This window comes from Chlamydotis macqueenii, chromosome 1 (assembly GCF_036417535.1).
Source record: "Chlamydotis macqueenii isolate bChlMac1 chromosome 1, bChlMac1.mat, whole genome shotgun sequence".
Taxonomy (NCBI): Eukaryota; Metazoa; Chordata; class Aves; order Otidiformes; family Otididae; genus Chlamydotis; species Chlamydotis macqueenii.
This window is the reverse complement of record NC_141556.1, coordinates 42269773-42287769: the sequence shown is the minus strand read 5'-3', so window position 1 is coordinate 42287769 and position 17997 is coordinate 42269773. Positions and strand designations below refer to the sequence as shown.

Genomic DNA, 17997 nt, shown 5'->3' with positions numbered 1-17997 from the left:
TTCACAAATAGAACAGCTGTGAGAGCTACGTGTTGTGTTACTGTACATTTATCTCAGCTATATGAAAATGTGCTTGGTAGAGATGATTAGAAAATAAGCATGTAGCAGTGAAGTTGACTCCAACCTCAGACAGCATGAGGCTCTTAAATCAGTAATAATGTAGTGTAGACAGATGGTGCTGGATACATAAAGCACATTAAAGATGCTGTTATCTGTTTGATAAAGATATAATTCAGAGCACAAGGCAAGAAGCTGAAATTGCTGACAATCTGAACTCCTGCCAACTGTCCTGGCTTCACTGGGGCTGTGTGAATTTTAAACACGCATAGTCCCAGGTGTCAGCAGCGCTGATTGAAATTTCTGGCAGCTCGTTCAGTACTTTTGAAACAATGCTGGCTTCCCATCACTAGCGGTCACTATGGGGAGAAGATAGGCGGTCTCTGGCTGCTTCTGCTGCCCTTTTTGTTCCCTTGGCCATAGTGCTGTAAATGAAACACTCGGCACAATAAGCAGCCTCCTTTCTTGCCAACCCACAAGGCAGACATCTCCAATGCACTAGCACTGCGAAAAGGAAGGGTATGACAAAATGGGGAAATAAACTCATTTATTAATGTTCCCTAGATTCAGTATGTCAAGAAACTCAGTGGAGTATGGCCCTGAGAGACCGGACAAAAAGGTATCCAAGAAATTGAAAGGTCAAAGAGATGTGGGATTGCAACAGATAGTCTGCTTGGGAGAGGTTTGGGGAATGGTGGGAAAGGGTCACACAGAACTTAAGTAAATGGTGTGGAAGGGTTAGCTGAGGAAAGACGGAGATATGGAAGTCGTTCATGGCACACATCTGGTTTTCCAATATGCACAGTACTCCCATTGGCGTGAGGAGGAGCTCCACCCATGTACAGAAAGCAAAAATATTTGTCTTGAGATCTGTCTGGATAGAGGAACCTAGCCATCCTCCAAGCCTGGTTTCTGGTGATGGGAAGGAGTTACCACATGACCAACAAACTGCTGACAATTATGAGGAAAAAATAGGAGGTTTCCATGCTCATTCCAATGTCCGACTGCAACAGGGCTGGCTGACTGGAAGTCCTCAGACCAAGACTGAGATAAAATAGTATGATACTACATGAAATGGACCTCAAAAGTCACTTTAATAGCACCTGTATGCATTTTTCCCTAATCATATCCAAGTATTTAGCTTTGTTTTGTGACACTGATATTCATTTTAGATTACTTTAATGATGTTCACTTGGTAGAACTAAGTGTTTGAGACCCCACTCTTTGCTGACCATGGTCCCCAGGTAGAGCACATCTATTGTCTGTTCTGCTGATTTATAAACCTCTTCCCCAGCCTTACTGCTCAGATTTCTGGGCTCTACAGAAGCAGCCAGTTGCGTCTCTTTCCTCAGGTGGACACATCATATTCTTTGTAATTTCTTCCAAAAGGCCTTGCAGCAGATCCATTTCCTGAGTTCCCCTCACATCTTCCTGTCTTAAAAGTTAGACTGTTTACTGATGAACTTGGTCAGGTTGGACCCCTCTAAGGGAGATCACAAATTACTGTCCATGCATCCTTTGGGTACCAATATCTACATGCTACAAGAATGTTAATATAACCCCCCAAAACTGAAGTATCAAGAAAAGTTTTAGGTTTACAAATGTGTACTGGATCAGTTGTAGAGCCTGGCTAGCACTTTGCAATAACGAACAGTGGTATGAAAAATGTTGCAGTCATGACAGGAAGACTTGATTAGTGGATACAGAGAAAAATAAGTCATATGCAGAAGCCTGTAAAGATGTCTGCCAACAGGAAGGAAGAAGCAGATAAAGCAGACAGCAGCAGACAGATAGCATGGACAAAGAGAAACTGAAAACAAGGAAAAAAAAGAAATAAGATAATACAACAGTAAAGGAATGAATTAACTAAGGAAAGAAGGCTAAAATCTTATCATCCAAGTCATACCAAAATATGACCAAAACACTACAATTAATATATCAGATTCAGCTCAGAGAAGATTCACTTCGCAAGCATAAACGATGATGCAGTGCTCCTGGAAGAGGTAAGTTTGATGATGACAGGAAAACCCTGGGAGGATAAAGCAGAGCACTCCAGGGAGCAGCCCCAGGAAGGAAGGCCAGAAGACCGATGCGCCTAGCAGGGGTGCTGACTCTCAGCAGCTGCTTAGCTTTGTACCAGGCAGATTCATGGCAGTACTCTTGCGGCTGCACCATCAAATTCTTTACTGAAAGAGTGATCAGGCACCAGAACAGGCTGCACAAGGAAGTGGTGGATTATCCATCCCTGGAGGTATTCAAAGAATGTATAGATATGGGACTTCAGGACATGGTTTAGTAGATATGGTGGTGCTGAGTTGATGGTTGGACTTGATGATCTTGGAGGTCTCTTGCAACCTTAAGACATTCTATGAAATGTCTCAGGGCAGCTGAAATCAATCATGGTGACCTGGAGTAAAATGCTATTGCCATTGGCATTTTGGTAGAGGTCAATATAGTGCAGAGCTATCATTTAGTGACCAGAATAAGTTGGTTTTGCAAACAAACTCTTTCTTTGTTCCTTTAGTTTTAAGTCATTGCTTCATTTACCTTTCTAGAGAAGCTAAAGGGGGCTTATAGGAAAGATGGGGAGAAACTTATTAGCAGGCTTGTTGTGATAGGACAAGGGATAATGGTTTTAAAATAGAAGGAGGTAGATTCAGATTAGACATAAGGAAGAATTTTTTTACAATGAGGGTGGTGGAACACTGGAACAGGTTGCCCAGAGAGGTGGAAGATGCCCCATCCCTGGAAACATTCAAGGCCGGGTTGGATGGGGCTCTGAGCAACCTGATCTGGTTGAAGATGTCCCTGCTTCTTGCGGGGGGGGTGGGTCGACTAGATGGCTTTTAAAGGCCCCTTCCAACCCTAACTATTCTATAATCCTATATCACTTGGTATGTTCTTGTTTTGTCACTGTTTAATAGCCCGTTCTACAACTAGAACAGTATCACAAGGCAGCCTAGCATGATCCAATAATTTTGGTCTCATTAATTTAGCAAGCAGTACAAAAGTAGTGGCACAGAAATATAAATAATACTGTACCCATAGTTGGAAAAATATTACAAATTATATTGATGTTTTCAGATGGAGCTTTAAATAAAAACACTCTGTGGTCCAACTGAACAGCAAAACTCCATCTGCTTCAAAGAGAGACAGCATTTCACCTCATGAATCCAGGAGCTGGATTCCTTTCCTGTGTACATATATAGGAATAAACTTTTGTCTATATGATACTCAGGGAAAAAGAATGTGCTCTGAGTGCTTACATTCAAATATTTTGCATTACTATTCACATTATAAGTGTTTATGCGGTTAGTTAAAACATTAGTGGGTTTAGCAAGAAAGCAGATGGACCTGTATGTGACTTAGGTTCCAAAGCACAAATTATGAAAATTTTGAACAAAAGTGTACTTAAATGAACTACACACAGAATAATTTAAATCATTAGCAACTTATTATTTGCTCTCCTAGGCTTAACTATATTCTATCCAATTAAGAAAAAAGTTGGACATGATCACCTCAAACTTTTTCTACCCCAGTTTTTATTAAAAACATAATATCACTTTTATTAAACTTCAAACTGCGTCATGTCCACAGCAAAGAAGACAACCGGGACTACATGTGCAAGTGTAGCAAAATAATGTGAGATCAGACAGATGCCTAGGGAAAAGAGAACTGTTTGCAGCTGTATTCCTAACCAGCCTTGGCAAGGCAGTTGTGCGAGAAAGCCAACACAAGTGTCAAAAGTCTTGAACAATCAGGTGTGGCGAGACTGACGGCCATAGAGGAAACAGCTGGGTGGCAATGACCTGCTGTATTGACCTGTATAAACCAAATTTATCTTGGAATACTTAGCACTTATAGATAGCAACAGGATATGTCACAGTGACTTCATGTGTCAATCTATGTGCCTTCCAGACAGGATGAGAAAGCTGGTGACCCACAGTGCAGCGTATGTAAAATACCAAAGAAAGCAATGCTAAAGGCTGCAATCCAACAGCCAAGGGCAAAAGTCAACCAGATGATTAATTCCTATGTTCCATTGTCTTTTGCAAATAGATATCCATCATTTTTCCCCACAAAAATCAGTGCTGCCTTACATCCAGTGACTTAACATAAGCATACAAGCAGTATGCTACATAGGCAGATTTTACTCTCAGTTGGTAACTCAGACTAGGCAGTCATTACGTTTTGATTGAAAGACCTTTTATCTGATCACTGTTATAATGAAACATTCCCAGCGTACATCATTGTGTACCACAGAGCCACACAGGAATATCACGTTTGATTAGCATGTTTGCTAACCAAAGAAATAAACCAGAGGTCTATTGGAAACAGCACTCACAAATGGTCAAGCTTTGGGACAACACAATCTGTAACTCAGAGCTTGCATCTGCTCAGTAAACCTGAAGAGATATTAACCCTAACGACTCCCTCAAATCTGTGCTTAGAACTACTGCTTAGACAACCTGGCCATACTGCTGAGGCTGCCAGGCACTGGGAAACACGGTGGCATGGATCTCTATCACTGATGCAGAAAAATAGCATTCAACACTATAAGGGTTATATTTTTACATTTACTAGTAAGAAAAGTGTAAAAATAATTTATTTCTCATAACCACCCACCTTATAGTCCAAACTACTTTTGCAAAAAGATTTCATGAAACTTAAAAGGTGGATAAAAGAGCATCCTTCAAAAAATTGTGCCTTGAAGAAAACTGAGCAAAGGGCTGCCACTCAGCTTAACTGTGAATGTTGGTCTTCTAAGGGATGAATACAGAAAGGCTGCAGAAATTAGTAACATCTTGAATGCTCAGCATTTCTGTAAATCCACGTGGCCAGGAAAGGTTTTCAGACCACCACGTGAACAAACCAGCCTTACTCTTTAAGGATCATCTTTTAAAAGTGCTCAGCTGCCTCCACTGAGACCAGAAAGAGAGAAAGATCTAATGGCTCGTAGGGTGTTTTTTGGAGGTTGGTTTCTTTCATGTTTTTTTCTTTAAAAAACAGTCTCTAAGATTACAAGTACTGTCAAACCCATGAAATATGAAATGGCAAATTGGGATCACTGTTTGGATCCACCTAACCTTTTACTTTACTCACTAGCACTTCAGCAGTGCTCAGGACCAGATGCCTTCGAAGGAATATGGCTCCCATTAGGTCTCATGCTAATCACTAATAGCTCCCAAGTGGTTTAAATACGGAAGGCAAGATGCTTTATATCTTTCTCCACACTTCTTTAAAGAATTGAGAAACATCTCTCAGTAGGCAATGTAACTATATTCTTTTTTTTTTTTCTGAAAATAGTACATGCAAATCTAATTTACTTTTCATGCAATATCCATTAAAGAACAGCATTAAAAAGGAAACCTAAGAATATGTGCTATTAAAAATAAGCAAGTAAGTAGGAGTTGTATTGTGTTGAAAAGTTATATTATTATTTTCATGTCACACTTATGTCATAGAAAAGAGCTATTGATCACTTCTGGTAATCAAGACATGAACAGTCTGCTCCTCCTTTATATTTCTATGTAGCATGTCTGAGACCACCAATGCATGAACTTTGGAAGGCATTGCTGTGTGGGGTTGAGGAGTGGCATGACAGCTCCTCCATGCTGCAAACAAGACTGGCTCTGGTGTTCCCTGAAGGATACAGAGGCAAAAGCAGGAATGGGCTGTATGTCCCAGAATGGTGTCGATGAGCAACGACGCCAGAGCACACCAGACCCCTGACCACCAGGAACAAATTGAAGAAATTCAGAGCTATTGCATGAGTCTGGGATCTCCAGACTAAAACATAATTCAGCATCATCTAAAAAGTCTACCAATTCTGCATTCTGTGTCAAGGCACAGTCATTTTTAAACAGGGAGAAGTGATAAAAAAAAAAATCTAAGGGAAAAATTAAGTGACATGACCAAAATCACACAGGGAGATATGTGGCAGAGACTAGAAAGGAAACCAAACGTTCAGCATCACAGCTCTACGCTTTAGCCACAAAACCAACTTTCTTCACTAATACAGAATTAACTCAGTAACTAAAAACAAAGGAAAACCAAGTACATATATTATGTGTATCTTGCCGCTTTAACAACTCTGATGACACTCAAGTGTCCTCAAACTAAATATGAAGCAACTACAAATATATGTTTAATCCCAGTGTGGTAATCAGTTCCACAAACCAAAGGCACTAGAAAAGCAAGAGAAATTAACCTCACATCACACTGCTTGCTTAAGCTGTTAAACCACACAAGCAGCTGTAATGCACTGACTGAAAGACCTACAGGAATATTTACTACTGACAAAAAGGGACTCAGTACTCATGCTCATAGCATGCAATTTTTTTTCAACTACAGCAGAAAGAGTAGTAGAAAATCAAGCAGAAGTTTTGTAATTATTAATTAAGACTCAAAAAAAAAAAAACCCTTACAAAAGAAAAAAACCCTAAGCAGTCTAAAAACATAGTGGCATCCTACTTCAGAATTATTTTTTTTTTTAAATCACAAGGAACCAAGAGCTAGGTAGGGACTAGGAAGAAGCTATTTTGCAAAAGAGAAAAACGCAGGTACTTTTCACCGAAAAGCTGTTTTTCTGGTTCAGCAGCTCTGCAGCAGGAGTAGCCAGATTATTTGAAAAGTGAAAAGAAAATCAATTACTTGTTTTTATTTAAAAAGAGCCTCCCTGTGGGAATAGGTGTGGGCGTGAGAGCTCTTTTTAAACATCATAATATAACATGAAGTAGCCAAGATTTTTTTTTTTTAAAGTACTGTCATGTCATTGCTCTGTTTACTGAGTGCTGGTATGATTTTTCTCTGCTTGTGATTCTCCTAATCCTTATCAAAATGCATCTTTGAAGCATTTAACACTAACATTTAAAACCAGAATATTTATTCAAATACCAACACTGAGCAAAACAAATTTCCAAGGCTGCTATGCAAGTTCACTGATGACAGCAGAAGTCTATTTACCCACTTACACCCAAGTTCTGCATGCAGCAGGTTTCTATCAGATTTTTGTCTGAGCAAATCAACATTTTCTGAGAATTGAGATCCACAGGTAAAGTTTACAACTAACCTTGCTATCTTCGATCTCCTGGGTTTTTCCTTGAAGTGCTCTCCTCTCTCCAAAATCACAGGTTGACTTTAATGTAAGCTGACAAGAAAGCATCGAGCTCTCCGCCCCAGTAAGCTCCAAAGACTTTGGTGAGTACTGCTGCGAGCCGGTGGGGCCAAGGTTTGGTATCGGGAGGGCAGTGTGAACAGGCTTTGACCCTATGGCTGGCTGTCTTAGCTTGGAGGCAACCCCAAGTACAGGCATGGCTTCTATAAAAGTATCTTCTTTCTGCCAAAGAAAATGCTCCTGACCTCAGTCTGGTAGACTCCAGCTTCAGCAATTCCAGAACAAATACTTTAAACAAAAGTAGCAGTCATCTTTTCAAAAACGTCTTAAAACAATAATAATATGAGTTTCACAAGGAAGCAAAACTTCTCCTTCATCTCTCCGCTTCTCCCTCGCAGCCACTCACAAGCGCTGCTTGGTGAGTCAGTGGCTCTGTAAGACTAAACACTCCTTTGGGGCGTGAACTTCTCTTGAAGGTAACTGCCACAGAGCTGCCTGTCTGGGATTAAAGAACTCATAAATTCCCTTTCTCTTCTTCCTACAGCATTCCAGGTCTGTGCGTTAAGTGAATGAAGGACGACAGAGCAGGAGGGAGAGAAGAGCTGAAACCTCCCTGTACTCCAACTGTCAAAACAGCTCTGAGACCAGAACACTGGAGGCAGAGACCTCTTCCTGACTACATAAATAACCAGCCCACATCTTAAAAAAAAAAAAAAACCAAACCTCTTTTTTTTTTTTCTGATTTAAAAAAAAAAAAAAAAAGGACCTGAGTAGTGGCCAAAGCAAACAGCTGTTGGAAGAGTTTTTATCCCGGAAATAATCTCAGCAATGAAGCTGTTTGTCTGATTCCTGGCTATTTTTCACTGCTGACAACCATGAGCTACGGTGTTTCATTCCCTGTTCCTCCCGTGAAATCAGGTTAAAATCGTGCAAGAGCGTGGCTAGGAGCAGACGCTGAATCACAGTGTGGGTAATGTCTGTCTGTGCTATGAAAAATCCATACAAAAACACAGAGCAGGATATAGGAAAATCACGAGCATTGTTAGAAGATTTAGTCAATACAGCTTTTCAGGGTTCTTTTTTTTTTTTTTTTCCTTCTTAGTGGTGGTGCTAACGTCATCTATTCAATGTTAACACTTCCCTTTCTAAAAACACTTAAAGTTCCATGAAGTCCATGCCCAACACATCATTTCTGCTTGTTGCTTATAGAAATATTCTTGCTGGCAACCTCAAATCCTTGCACATGGAAATACAAGACAGATAGACAAGCAGAGCAGGCTATAAAATGAGTCACGACGGACAGTCCAAATTGCTGAGCAGCATAAATGCTTACTTAAAAGGACAACTGTAAACTCCTTTGAGAGTCTATAGCAAGGGAATAATTTTAAACTGTGATATAAGGAAAAAAAAAAGTGCAGAAATGCCACATCATTAAACTCCTATGGGATTTTATCATCCCACATTATGGACAAAAATGTTCCACATGTTTTTCTTGTTATCTCTTCCAAAATAAAACAGAGAGAGATAGGATGACCTGGATCCTGTTCTGCCACTAATATTCTACATGATATTAACTGTGCCTTCCCTGAGTAGTATGTACTATTAACTCTATAGATGAAAGCCCAAAAGAAAGTAAGAGCCTTCAGGACTTTTAAGTTCTTAAATTAAGGATGGCAAGAGTTAGAAAAAGCATTGAAAAGAAAACAGAGTAAATGAGAAGCAGACTGAAAGGATCCTCTCAAATCACCCTTTGAAATTATTTAACAGAATAAAACTGGAAGATACAGTATTATGCTCTGTCTTTCATTGACAAAGATCACACTCACACAGTAGTTACAAATTCCGCTCTCTATGTTGACTTATAAACTATCCCATTCTTGTTTGTAGTTTGTAGGAGTGAATCCGACTTGGTTTAGGAATCTCCTGAGTTTCAAGGTATGCGTACAGAGGATCAGCAAACCCATTTCAGCATCCTCTGCCTATCTTTTCTTTGGTTTTGCCACCATTAACAGTGGCCTGAATGGGCTTTATGCAAGACTGCACAGAGGTAACTGCTCTGCAGTTAAAACAAATTCAGCCCACAGGATCCACCACTCCACTCCAACGAGTGGAGTATTCTTGTTCGGTGTGACCTTTCAGGTCTTGTGCAGAGCAAAGGGGAAGAAGGCTCCTTGTGCGGTCCACATTTGTTCTCCAGCATCATAAAGCACTGTGGCTGTGGCTGTGTAAGGAATTTAGGTTTCTTAGGCACAACTGTTAACAGTTAATGCTTTAGAAAGTGCACATATGCAAAGGCCACAGGAAAAGAGGGATTTATCTCTTGCAGGGTTTGAGGAGATGAAAAACCCTCATGAGGACTGCTAACCAATGATCAAGACAAAGAATAAACTAGAGCCATGAGACAGATACTTTCTGAAAAAGAATTCTGCCAAAAAAATGTAATTGAATCTTATTACTTCTCAGGGTTATAATTTTACGAAGTAATGCATTATGGTAATCTTGCTGTTCTTCTTTTGAATATGAATGATGAGGTCATGGTACCCACAGTCTCTTTTGCAACCCAGTTTCCCAGCACAGAAACCCTAAAAGTAGTAAGTAAGCAAGCTTACTAGGGCAGAGTCATCTCTAATACATAACCAACAAGGTTTGGAAACAATGATGTGAAGCTAGTGTCACTCTTTCAAAATAACTATTACTCTTCCAAAATAATTATTAATTATATTGTAACTTGTAAGCTAGTACCAGGGCCATCAAGTTCAGAACCCTATTTTGCTAGAATTTTTACAATGATAAAACCCAGAAGTGTTTCTGGTCTACCACAGATACAAAGAAGAATCCACAAGATTATTTGCAGGAACTGAGAAAGGTAATGGAAGGAAACAATAATAATACTCCATAGGTAAGAATGTGCTTACAAGCCTGGTTACACGTCTGGTCTTCCTTTTTATGATTCCTCTCATTTTAATTCTAAGCAAAAGATAAATAAACAAACATCTGCTGTCCTTAGAAATCACTTAGTTACATTTTTTGCTTGAAAGGCTTTTGTGTACCCCATGATGAATGTTGGTTTTATGAAGGATATCAGGGGAAAAAGAATATTTAATAGCAAAACTTCAGTAGTGTTTGCCATGCAAACAGGAAAGTGCAGGATAAAGCATCTGTGGGCAACATGCATGAACTGGCACCAGAGGCAGGTGCTAGTGGTAGAGCTGGACAGGCAGCGGATGGCAGACAAAAGGTGCCTGGGCCCACAAGGATTCTGCAAAGGGAGGAATGGGGCATAACTGTGGGGAAAGGATGGAGCTGGAAGCTGCAAAGAAAGATGCCTTGTTAGGTGTTGTGCTGGCAATGTGAGTTCGGTGGGATTGTCCTTGGTAGCTCTGGGGCGGGGAGCTAAGTGACCATCAAGCAGGGCTGCCAGGGAGAATCCAAAGAAGGAACGAGGATGATTTAGATATGCGTGAATAGTGTCCAAACAGAAAGAACGCATGTCTGTGAGAAACCAGGGGTGAAGAAGTTGCAAGAAGTGGCTGTAACGTGGGGTTACATGAAATCAAAGACAACACCAGACTGCCTGGCATGAGGGACAAAAGGCAGGATAGAGAAAGTATTGAGTAAAAAGATACAGTTGACAGAAACAAGGGACACACATCTTCAATTGGTTACATGAAGCTGATAGAGACCTATCTAGAAAGGGATTGCAAAGAAACAGGTCAGGCTAAACACTGTACAGAGACAGGACCTGTAGTTTTCCCGTTTATCTGCTTAGACATTTATCAGCTTTGACATCCTTAAGCCAGGCAGGTAGGAGACATCATCCGGACTCAGGATGCAGCAGGATGAACACAGATCGTGACTGAAGCCCTGACACAAGGGAAATGATGAAGTTGTGCAGGAAGGGTTAGAGAGTTATGAGGAAGCTAGAAGACAGCTGAGCTGTGGAATAAAACAGAGGGCAACATTTCAAGTGGGTTGTTAGATAAGGACATAAAAGTGGAAAGAGGGACAAAAAAATGGGAAAACAAAGCAAAAGTCAAAACGTAATTATTCGTAGTCTTGTCAACAGTTGTGGCAGTTCCAGCAAAACGTTGAAAGCAGGACCATTTCTTCAGCTAATAACAATTAAAAATTATGACAATCTGGCTATAAAGCACGACTCTGAAAGTGTGAAGCAATCAATGATTAAAAGAAATTATGAGTTAGATGAATGATCTGTACCTCAAAGTAAGAGAGTATGTATGCATTCAGTATAGTAATTCCCACATTTGAGAAAAAGCTGTAATATTTATTCCATATAACAAGAGTAAACACACCTGAAATCCAAGCCACCTCATAAAAGAAGGTATCTGTCAGTTGCAATATTAAGGTGAATTTGTTCTCAAGACTTAACAGGAATAAACATTAACAGCACAACACCACAGGATAAATTTCCTTTCCTTGAACGCATCTGATACCAGAAAGAGTCCCATGAGGGCTGCTCCCCTTCTGGACCCCCAGCCCCAGACAGACTGCTCGCATGAACAGAACAGACAGCTGGCAGTGTCTCCCAGACCACAGGAAATATCAAGAGAGGGGACACCTGCCTCAAAAGTGGAGCCAAGAGATTTGTTTGCTCCTTCTGGTCTATGATCTTCAACAAGGAAGCTGTTGCATGTGTCCATCGTCAAACAGGAAATGTCAGGGGTCCAGAGACTGCAGAGGTCTGTTCTGAGCCGTTTCCCTGCTTCATCCCACTGGTGTAACAGCTGTGTCGATAGCTCACGTGAGCCGGGACAACTTCTGAAAGAGCCTGAATGCGCCAATACAATCACACGATTTTGTGAGCACTGATTTCAGGTTGAGCAGAAAGTTTTCCCAAGCTGGGGCCAGAGAATCCTTGAAAAAGCAACCAGCAATACTAAAATACTAAAGGCATCTGAAACGGCTTTGATGATTTATTTCATAAACACAGGTAAGCCAGGTTTAAACTTTTATCATACATGAATGTTGACCTAAAGTAAGAAGCACTCCATGTGTCTGTTTGGTGTAACAAATGATATTCAATCTGCCAGATAATGATGAGAGAAGTTGTTCAGCTCTGACTCATGTTCACAGCATAATTCTACCCACATTATTGCAAAAGTCAGGTGAAGCCATTAGTCTCAAGGTAAGACGTGTAACAAGTATTTAATTTTCTCTGCAAGTGTGTAACACTACTGAGTAAGCTGCATTGTTTTTCTTAACAGTTTGGAATTCCCAAAGATACATAATCCAAAGCCCAGTTACAGTCACAGAAAAAGGTGCGTCAGGCTTCCTAAAGGAAATCCTTCTGCCTTGGCTGAATGTTTGGGGAAGTTTTTCAAAGCAGAGAACTTTTAACTAAGGATATCATTTTATCCTCTGAACAATTTAGCCCTTCAAACCTCAGCCAGGAGTTTATGGTTTTGAATTCATTAACTGACAGAAGTGACCAGATCTTTTATAATATTTATTCATGCAGTACATTTACAGCATCTTCCATGAGATGGTTTCAAACCTTTATGCATGATTTAGTACCATATCTCTTTGTGGAGTATATAAGATATATTAAAATACAGTAAAGCGGAACCATGAAGCTAAGTGACCTTTCCAAGTATATATGGGGCCTCAGTACTCTCTCGAGTAGGGATTTTTTTTTAGTTTATACATCTGTATGGGTTAAAACCTATAATTATTTCTCTTTGCTATGCACTGTATTTAATCACTAAGTGTTTGGCTCAGAGGAATCAAGCTTGAATACTATAGGATCGGGAAATGTAAACAAAAATTTTGTAAGGATAAGGAACGGAACACACTATGTAAGTATTTACATACTGGCCTACTGACTAGAGCATACAGCCAGCTGGTAAAGCTTAATGAAAGCATCAGCTTTCCTCTTTGGGAGGTGAAAGAGGAAAAGAAAAAAAAAATTGATAATCCATTTCTTCCTTTCTAAGTACATGAACCAAACAATAAATGCTGAAGACTCTCAAAGCTGCTGTTAAGTGCAGCTAAGAAGGAAAACTCCCCAGTTATTTCCATCTGTGTAAACTGGTCTGAAAGATTGTACTCATGCTAAGAATTGAAGTGCCAGCTTTTCTTTCCTTTCTTCCTTCTTCCCTCAGTTTCTCATTTACAAACCCTCTCCAGGGCGCAGTGTGCCATAGCAGGCACACTGGCTTCTCCAGAATCCTTCTAGCCACTAGCTGGTACCTTCTCCCTCTTGCATCTCCGCTCTCTTCCCCATCTGGCTTTCTGTCTCTGAAAGGATTTCTGGCTTCATATCACCTTTGGTGGGCCGTGGGGAGTTCCTGATTTCAACAATTGCTTGCCCTATGTCCTTCTGTCTTAGAATACATTACAGGTACATGACTTCAGTAGTGCATTGCCAAATGAGCATTTTCCTCACTTCTCAGGGCATTTAAGAGTGTTCCAGCTCTCTCTAAAGTTACTGGAGAAATTTCTAAGGTAGACACCACAAACCCAGATATTTCTAGAATGCATGATTACATTCTTAAGTGATAACATTACTTTCAGTGGAAGTGGTAAGGAACAGAATTCCTGGTCTGTTTTTATTAACATTATTAAGGGAAGCAGTTTTGCTTTGTTTGAAATTTTGACCAAGGTTTAAATGATCTTTTGATTCTCCCGAAAAATGGTCTTCATAAATTCTCTCCAACCACTACTGCTCTCAGTTGCCCCTAGTTCAAAATTCGATGAATGCACATACAACCTAAAATCCTGATGGAATATTTTATGATGCTAAGAAGACACTTACAAGTCCTAATTAGATGAGAAGAAAATTGGAAGTACTTGTGGGTTAATCAAAGCTGTTCTGACCCTTAATACTAAGTGTGAACTGTTCAGAACTTTCATCCAAAATTTCTTCAGAGAATAAACTTACTGTGAAATTTTCTACAAACTGTAAAAAATAACCCATTAAGATAAAGAAACTGAGACTAAACAGGAATCTGCTGATTATCTGCCATCAGGTAGCTGGCAGAGTGGCAAACCTATGCTTTAATCTGCTGGAAAGGGAAACTTTCCTTTTACGAGCACTGTCGATCTGATAGAAGGTTTCAAAATCATAGCTATGCTGGCATTTGCTTCGGGATTGAAGTGAAAAACTGCTCCATAAGGTTCCCATTGGTCTATTAAAAAAAAAAAAAAAAGCAACTTTAAAAAAAAACTTAGAAACATCTGTTACAGTCATGAGTAGACTCTTGGCCAAGTGCGGCAACAACAGTAAGAGGCTTTGAAGTCAATCAGCTTTGCTATCACCAGCAGATACCCCTGCAGTCAATGGAAATTACGCACAGGGAGTTTGGGAGATATGAGGAAAACTTGCTCTGTCAAAAGTGTACACAGACAGCAGTGAAGAACAGAATAATTTTTTAATAATCATCAAAATGTTAGGAGTGAAAGGTTAGCAGTAGGCCTTTCAAAAAAAAAAAGATGACTACATTAATACTTTATGAAAACAAAGATGGATAGGTTTTCAGGGACTAGCTTTGATACTTGACCTTAAACAAGTGTGAACTGCACTGCAGCTGGAGGAGCACTTCTGACTCACAATCTACTGTCTGCTTCCTTCTTGCTTTGAGACTGTGGTCATTCAGTGCTGATTTGCATCACCCACGATTTAGAATACCTAGCTATACCACCTCTACCCATCTGCTTCCCCAAACCTTGATCGATGGTGCATAATATTGCCTGTTCTTCCTCACTGCTTATCAGTACAGGTGAATGATCCAAGCCATGTTTTTGAGTTCCTGTTGCTCTTTGCAGACAGTCATCATAATTAATTTTGTTATCAAGTAAGCCTTCCTTACCAACACCCACATTATTTTAATTTTCTTTAACCACATAAATGTTTCATATTTAACCTACATTACCTGTGATTTGCACTAATTCAGGAGATACTGACAGGCATTTTAAAGGCAAGATTTCCTGCAGCAAACAACATCTTGAGATAAAGTATGGACAAACATTGTAGTTCTTGATGAAGACTTACAAGATCCCCATTACATCACCACAATTCCCATTGGAAAATCTGGCATTTACCTTACACTGATGCTGGATGAGTATACTGGGGGAAGCATTATGCCCCATGGCAGTATTAGGTTTACAGTTGGACTCAATGATCTTAAGGGTCTTTTCCAACCTCAGCGACTCTATATGCCCCATTTCCACACACTTTCCTTATGCATGTTCTACTGCCAACGGTCAGAAGCAGGATACTGAGTGATAGATCCTTGCTCTGACCAGTGGATCCCAAGTTCTTAGGTGAAGAACAGATGTCATAAAGTACCTTGAAGTACCTTGTTTTGTTTTGCTAAGCAGACATGCTCTTTCCACCCATGTCTTTGTGCTATTCACCTGCTCTGATTGAGGAGTTATGGTAACACTATACAGAGCTGATGTTTTTTAGCAGTGTTTCTTCACCAGAGCTTATCACCACACTCACTGTGGCTTCTTGCCCCTTGGCTTGTGCTTGGCCAGCTTGGAGCTCCGGCAGAGATAGTCACTCATCTCTACCTGCAAAATATTAAGCAGACAGGCCTTGTGTGTCAATGAATGAAAAATCTTGACCACGTATGATTTAGCTGTAAGTGGGTGCTCTTCTCTTTCAAATAAAAATTAGAGCAACACATATACTAAAAATCTCAACCGTCTGCCTCTATCTCCTGTTGTCCATATGTGAACATCTCCTACAGTTAGCCTTGAAAGCTTGTGCCTTGCTTCATTCTGTGGTGATCAGAGCATACTCCAGGCCAACTGCTGAAATGGATTCTATATGTCGCTAGATCAAACTTTCCAGGTTTTTGATCAATAGGTGTCAAAGATGAATTGCTGTTTCTTATTGCCAAACACCTCCCATCTATACTACACCATATACCTTGTGCCATCTTAAATGTGCATTACAATAGCAGCTTTTCAGGTCAGCAAAGTATATTTTCTCACCACCACTCTGTCTACAGATGCATGATTTTATCTTTTGTGTGTATCTTTATGTACATATAAGTACACATGTTTAACATGTCTGACAGTCATTAATGCCTTTTGAGCAATTCACCTGGGTCGTTTTATCTTTCACAAAAAAAAAAAGAAACACTCAATAGCACACAGCTGTCAAAAATAACTTCCAAATCCTGCAGATGTTAGATGCTTCCTTCCTGCTTCTCAGAAAACTGGGGAGAAATATTACCTTACAGATGTGGCATGTTTAAAAAAAAAAAAAAAAAAAAAAAAAAAAAAGCTATGACTATTTATTATATTGAACTTACCTTCAAATGCAAGAAAAATGCTAGATGGGAGACAAATGATAAAGCTCTTCTCCCAGCTTTCATCCATCAGTGGGGCTTTTAGAAGCATATGGCAGCCATAAAAGCAACATCAGCATTCACAAATTAAAAAATAGAATAGAAAGCCAAAATAATTCTGTTCCACCTACGATAACTCTAGGATGAGCTATGAAGAAAGCATAGCTTTATCAAAACCAGAAGGGAAGCTAAACTGGTTACTTAGCTGGAGCATCCAGCTAAATAGACACTGTTATTTAAAAATCAGCAAATACTAAGTTAATAGCCACGAGTGAAAATAGCAGCAGTGGCATGCACACCTTCTATGGTGACAAAGACAGAGACCATTATCTACAGAACGTGTCTTAATTACAAAGTCACATAGCATCACAGTCAATAGTTCAATAACGTTGTTGATAGACCCAGGAAGATTTTCAACTGGTACAAAACGGCATAATTCCAGCTACTTTGGTCAGCTAAGTCTGAGACATACTAGTCCAGTCTCTCTCTCTACATTTAGAAAAGGTATAATTAGATTCCATACATGATTCCTTTTTATTCCTTTATTGTTTTCTTTTACTCTCTTTGAAAGTCTTATTTTTCATTCCATTCCCTTCCCTGCACTCAGTGAGAGAATCTTCTCCAGAATAAGAACAAGATGTGCAGGCAGTATTTTTATTTTCTTTTCAGAAACCATGATAGCACAGCATTACAGTTTCTGCAGCACAAAACCACCTGAGCAATGCTGAGAGCTGTAACTAGACGAGTATTCAAAAATCCTCCCTGACAATCTGTCAAAAGATTCTAGCCTTTTCTGAAAACTACTTTAATTTGGGAAAGACTTAGCACTTTCCCAATATTCCTCAATACGGGATTTTGTTTCTAATTCTCTTTTCCCTCTTACTGTTCTCCTGTGGTTTCCTGAGCCCTCTCACTGCCCTTTTTAAGTCTCTGTGCTTTACTACAATCCAGCAACTTTTGCTTATATTGCCCTGCTTCCCTTTGGCCTTCTGGGGAGCTTCTTGACTCTGCCATATCTGTGCACTTTCATTCTGCCTTACGTGATAAAGCTGAACCAGTCCAATGCCCCATACCATGAGATGCTACTGCAAGGAACAGGACTCTATGCTCACTGCAATACATTAGTTAAAGAAGTTGGAGGAGGGAGGAAGAAAAAAAAAAAAAGATACACAACGTGCAGTCTAGTATCTGACCTGGAAAAGGTTTCCCTCTGATTAGAGTTTGAGTTCCAGGCTAGTTACATTCTGGCCAAATTGATTTTCCCACCCTTACAGAACTGAACTCTGTTCCTCGTTATATGGGTGTAAATCTGCAGCAAAAAAACTTTGAACTTCCAATGAGTAATTCTAGATTTATGCCAGAGTAATTGAGAGCAGAATGTAGCCTCTTGGTTGCTCATAAATATGACACTGTTTAAGATTTCTGTCCTCCAACACACTTGTGAACATTCCAGTTCTTTACCCTAACCTTCTTTTTTTTTTTTTTTTTTTTTTCCTTTAGGCT

At 39.8% G+C, this 17997-nt stretch overlaps 1 protein-coding gene across 7 annotated transcripts in view; it reads right to left on the bottom strand.

Annotated features, from left to right (window-relative positions):
- NAV3 (neuron navigator 3) overlaps window positions 1-7491 on the bottom strand; it is a 275097-nt gene extending 267606 nt beyond the window's left edge. For all 7 annotated transcript variants that reach the window (XM_086749670.1, XM_086749690.1, XM_086749711.1 and 4 more), the window contains exon 1: window positions 7130-7491. In XM_086749670.1, the coding sequence (XP_086605796.1) occupies window positions 7130-7372 (243 nt within the window). In that variant the 5' untranslated portion in view covers window positions 7373-7491. The remainder of the gene's footprint in view (window positions 1-7129) is intronic.
- Between the last annotated feature and the right edge of the window lie 10506 nt (window positions 7492-17997).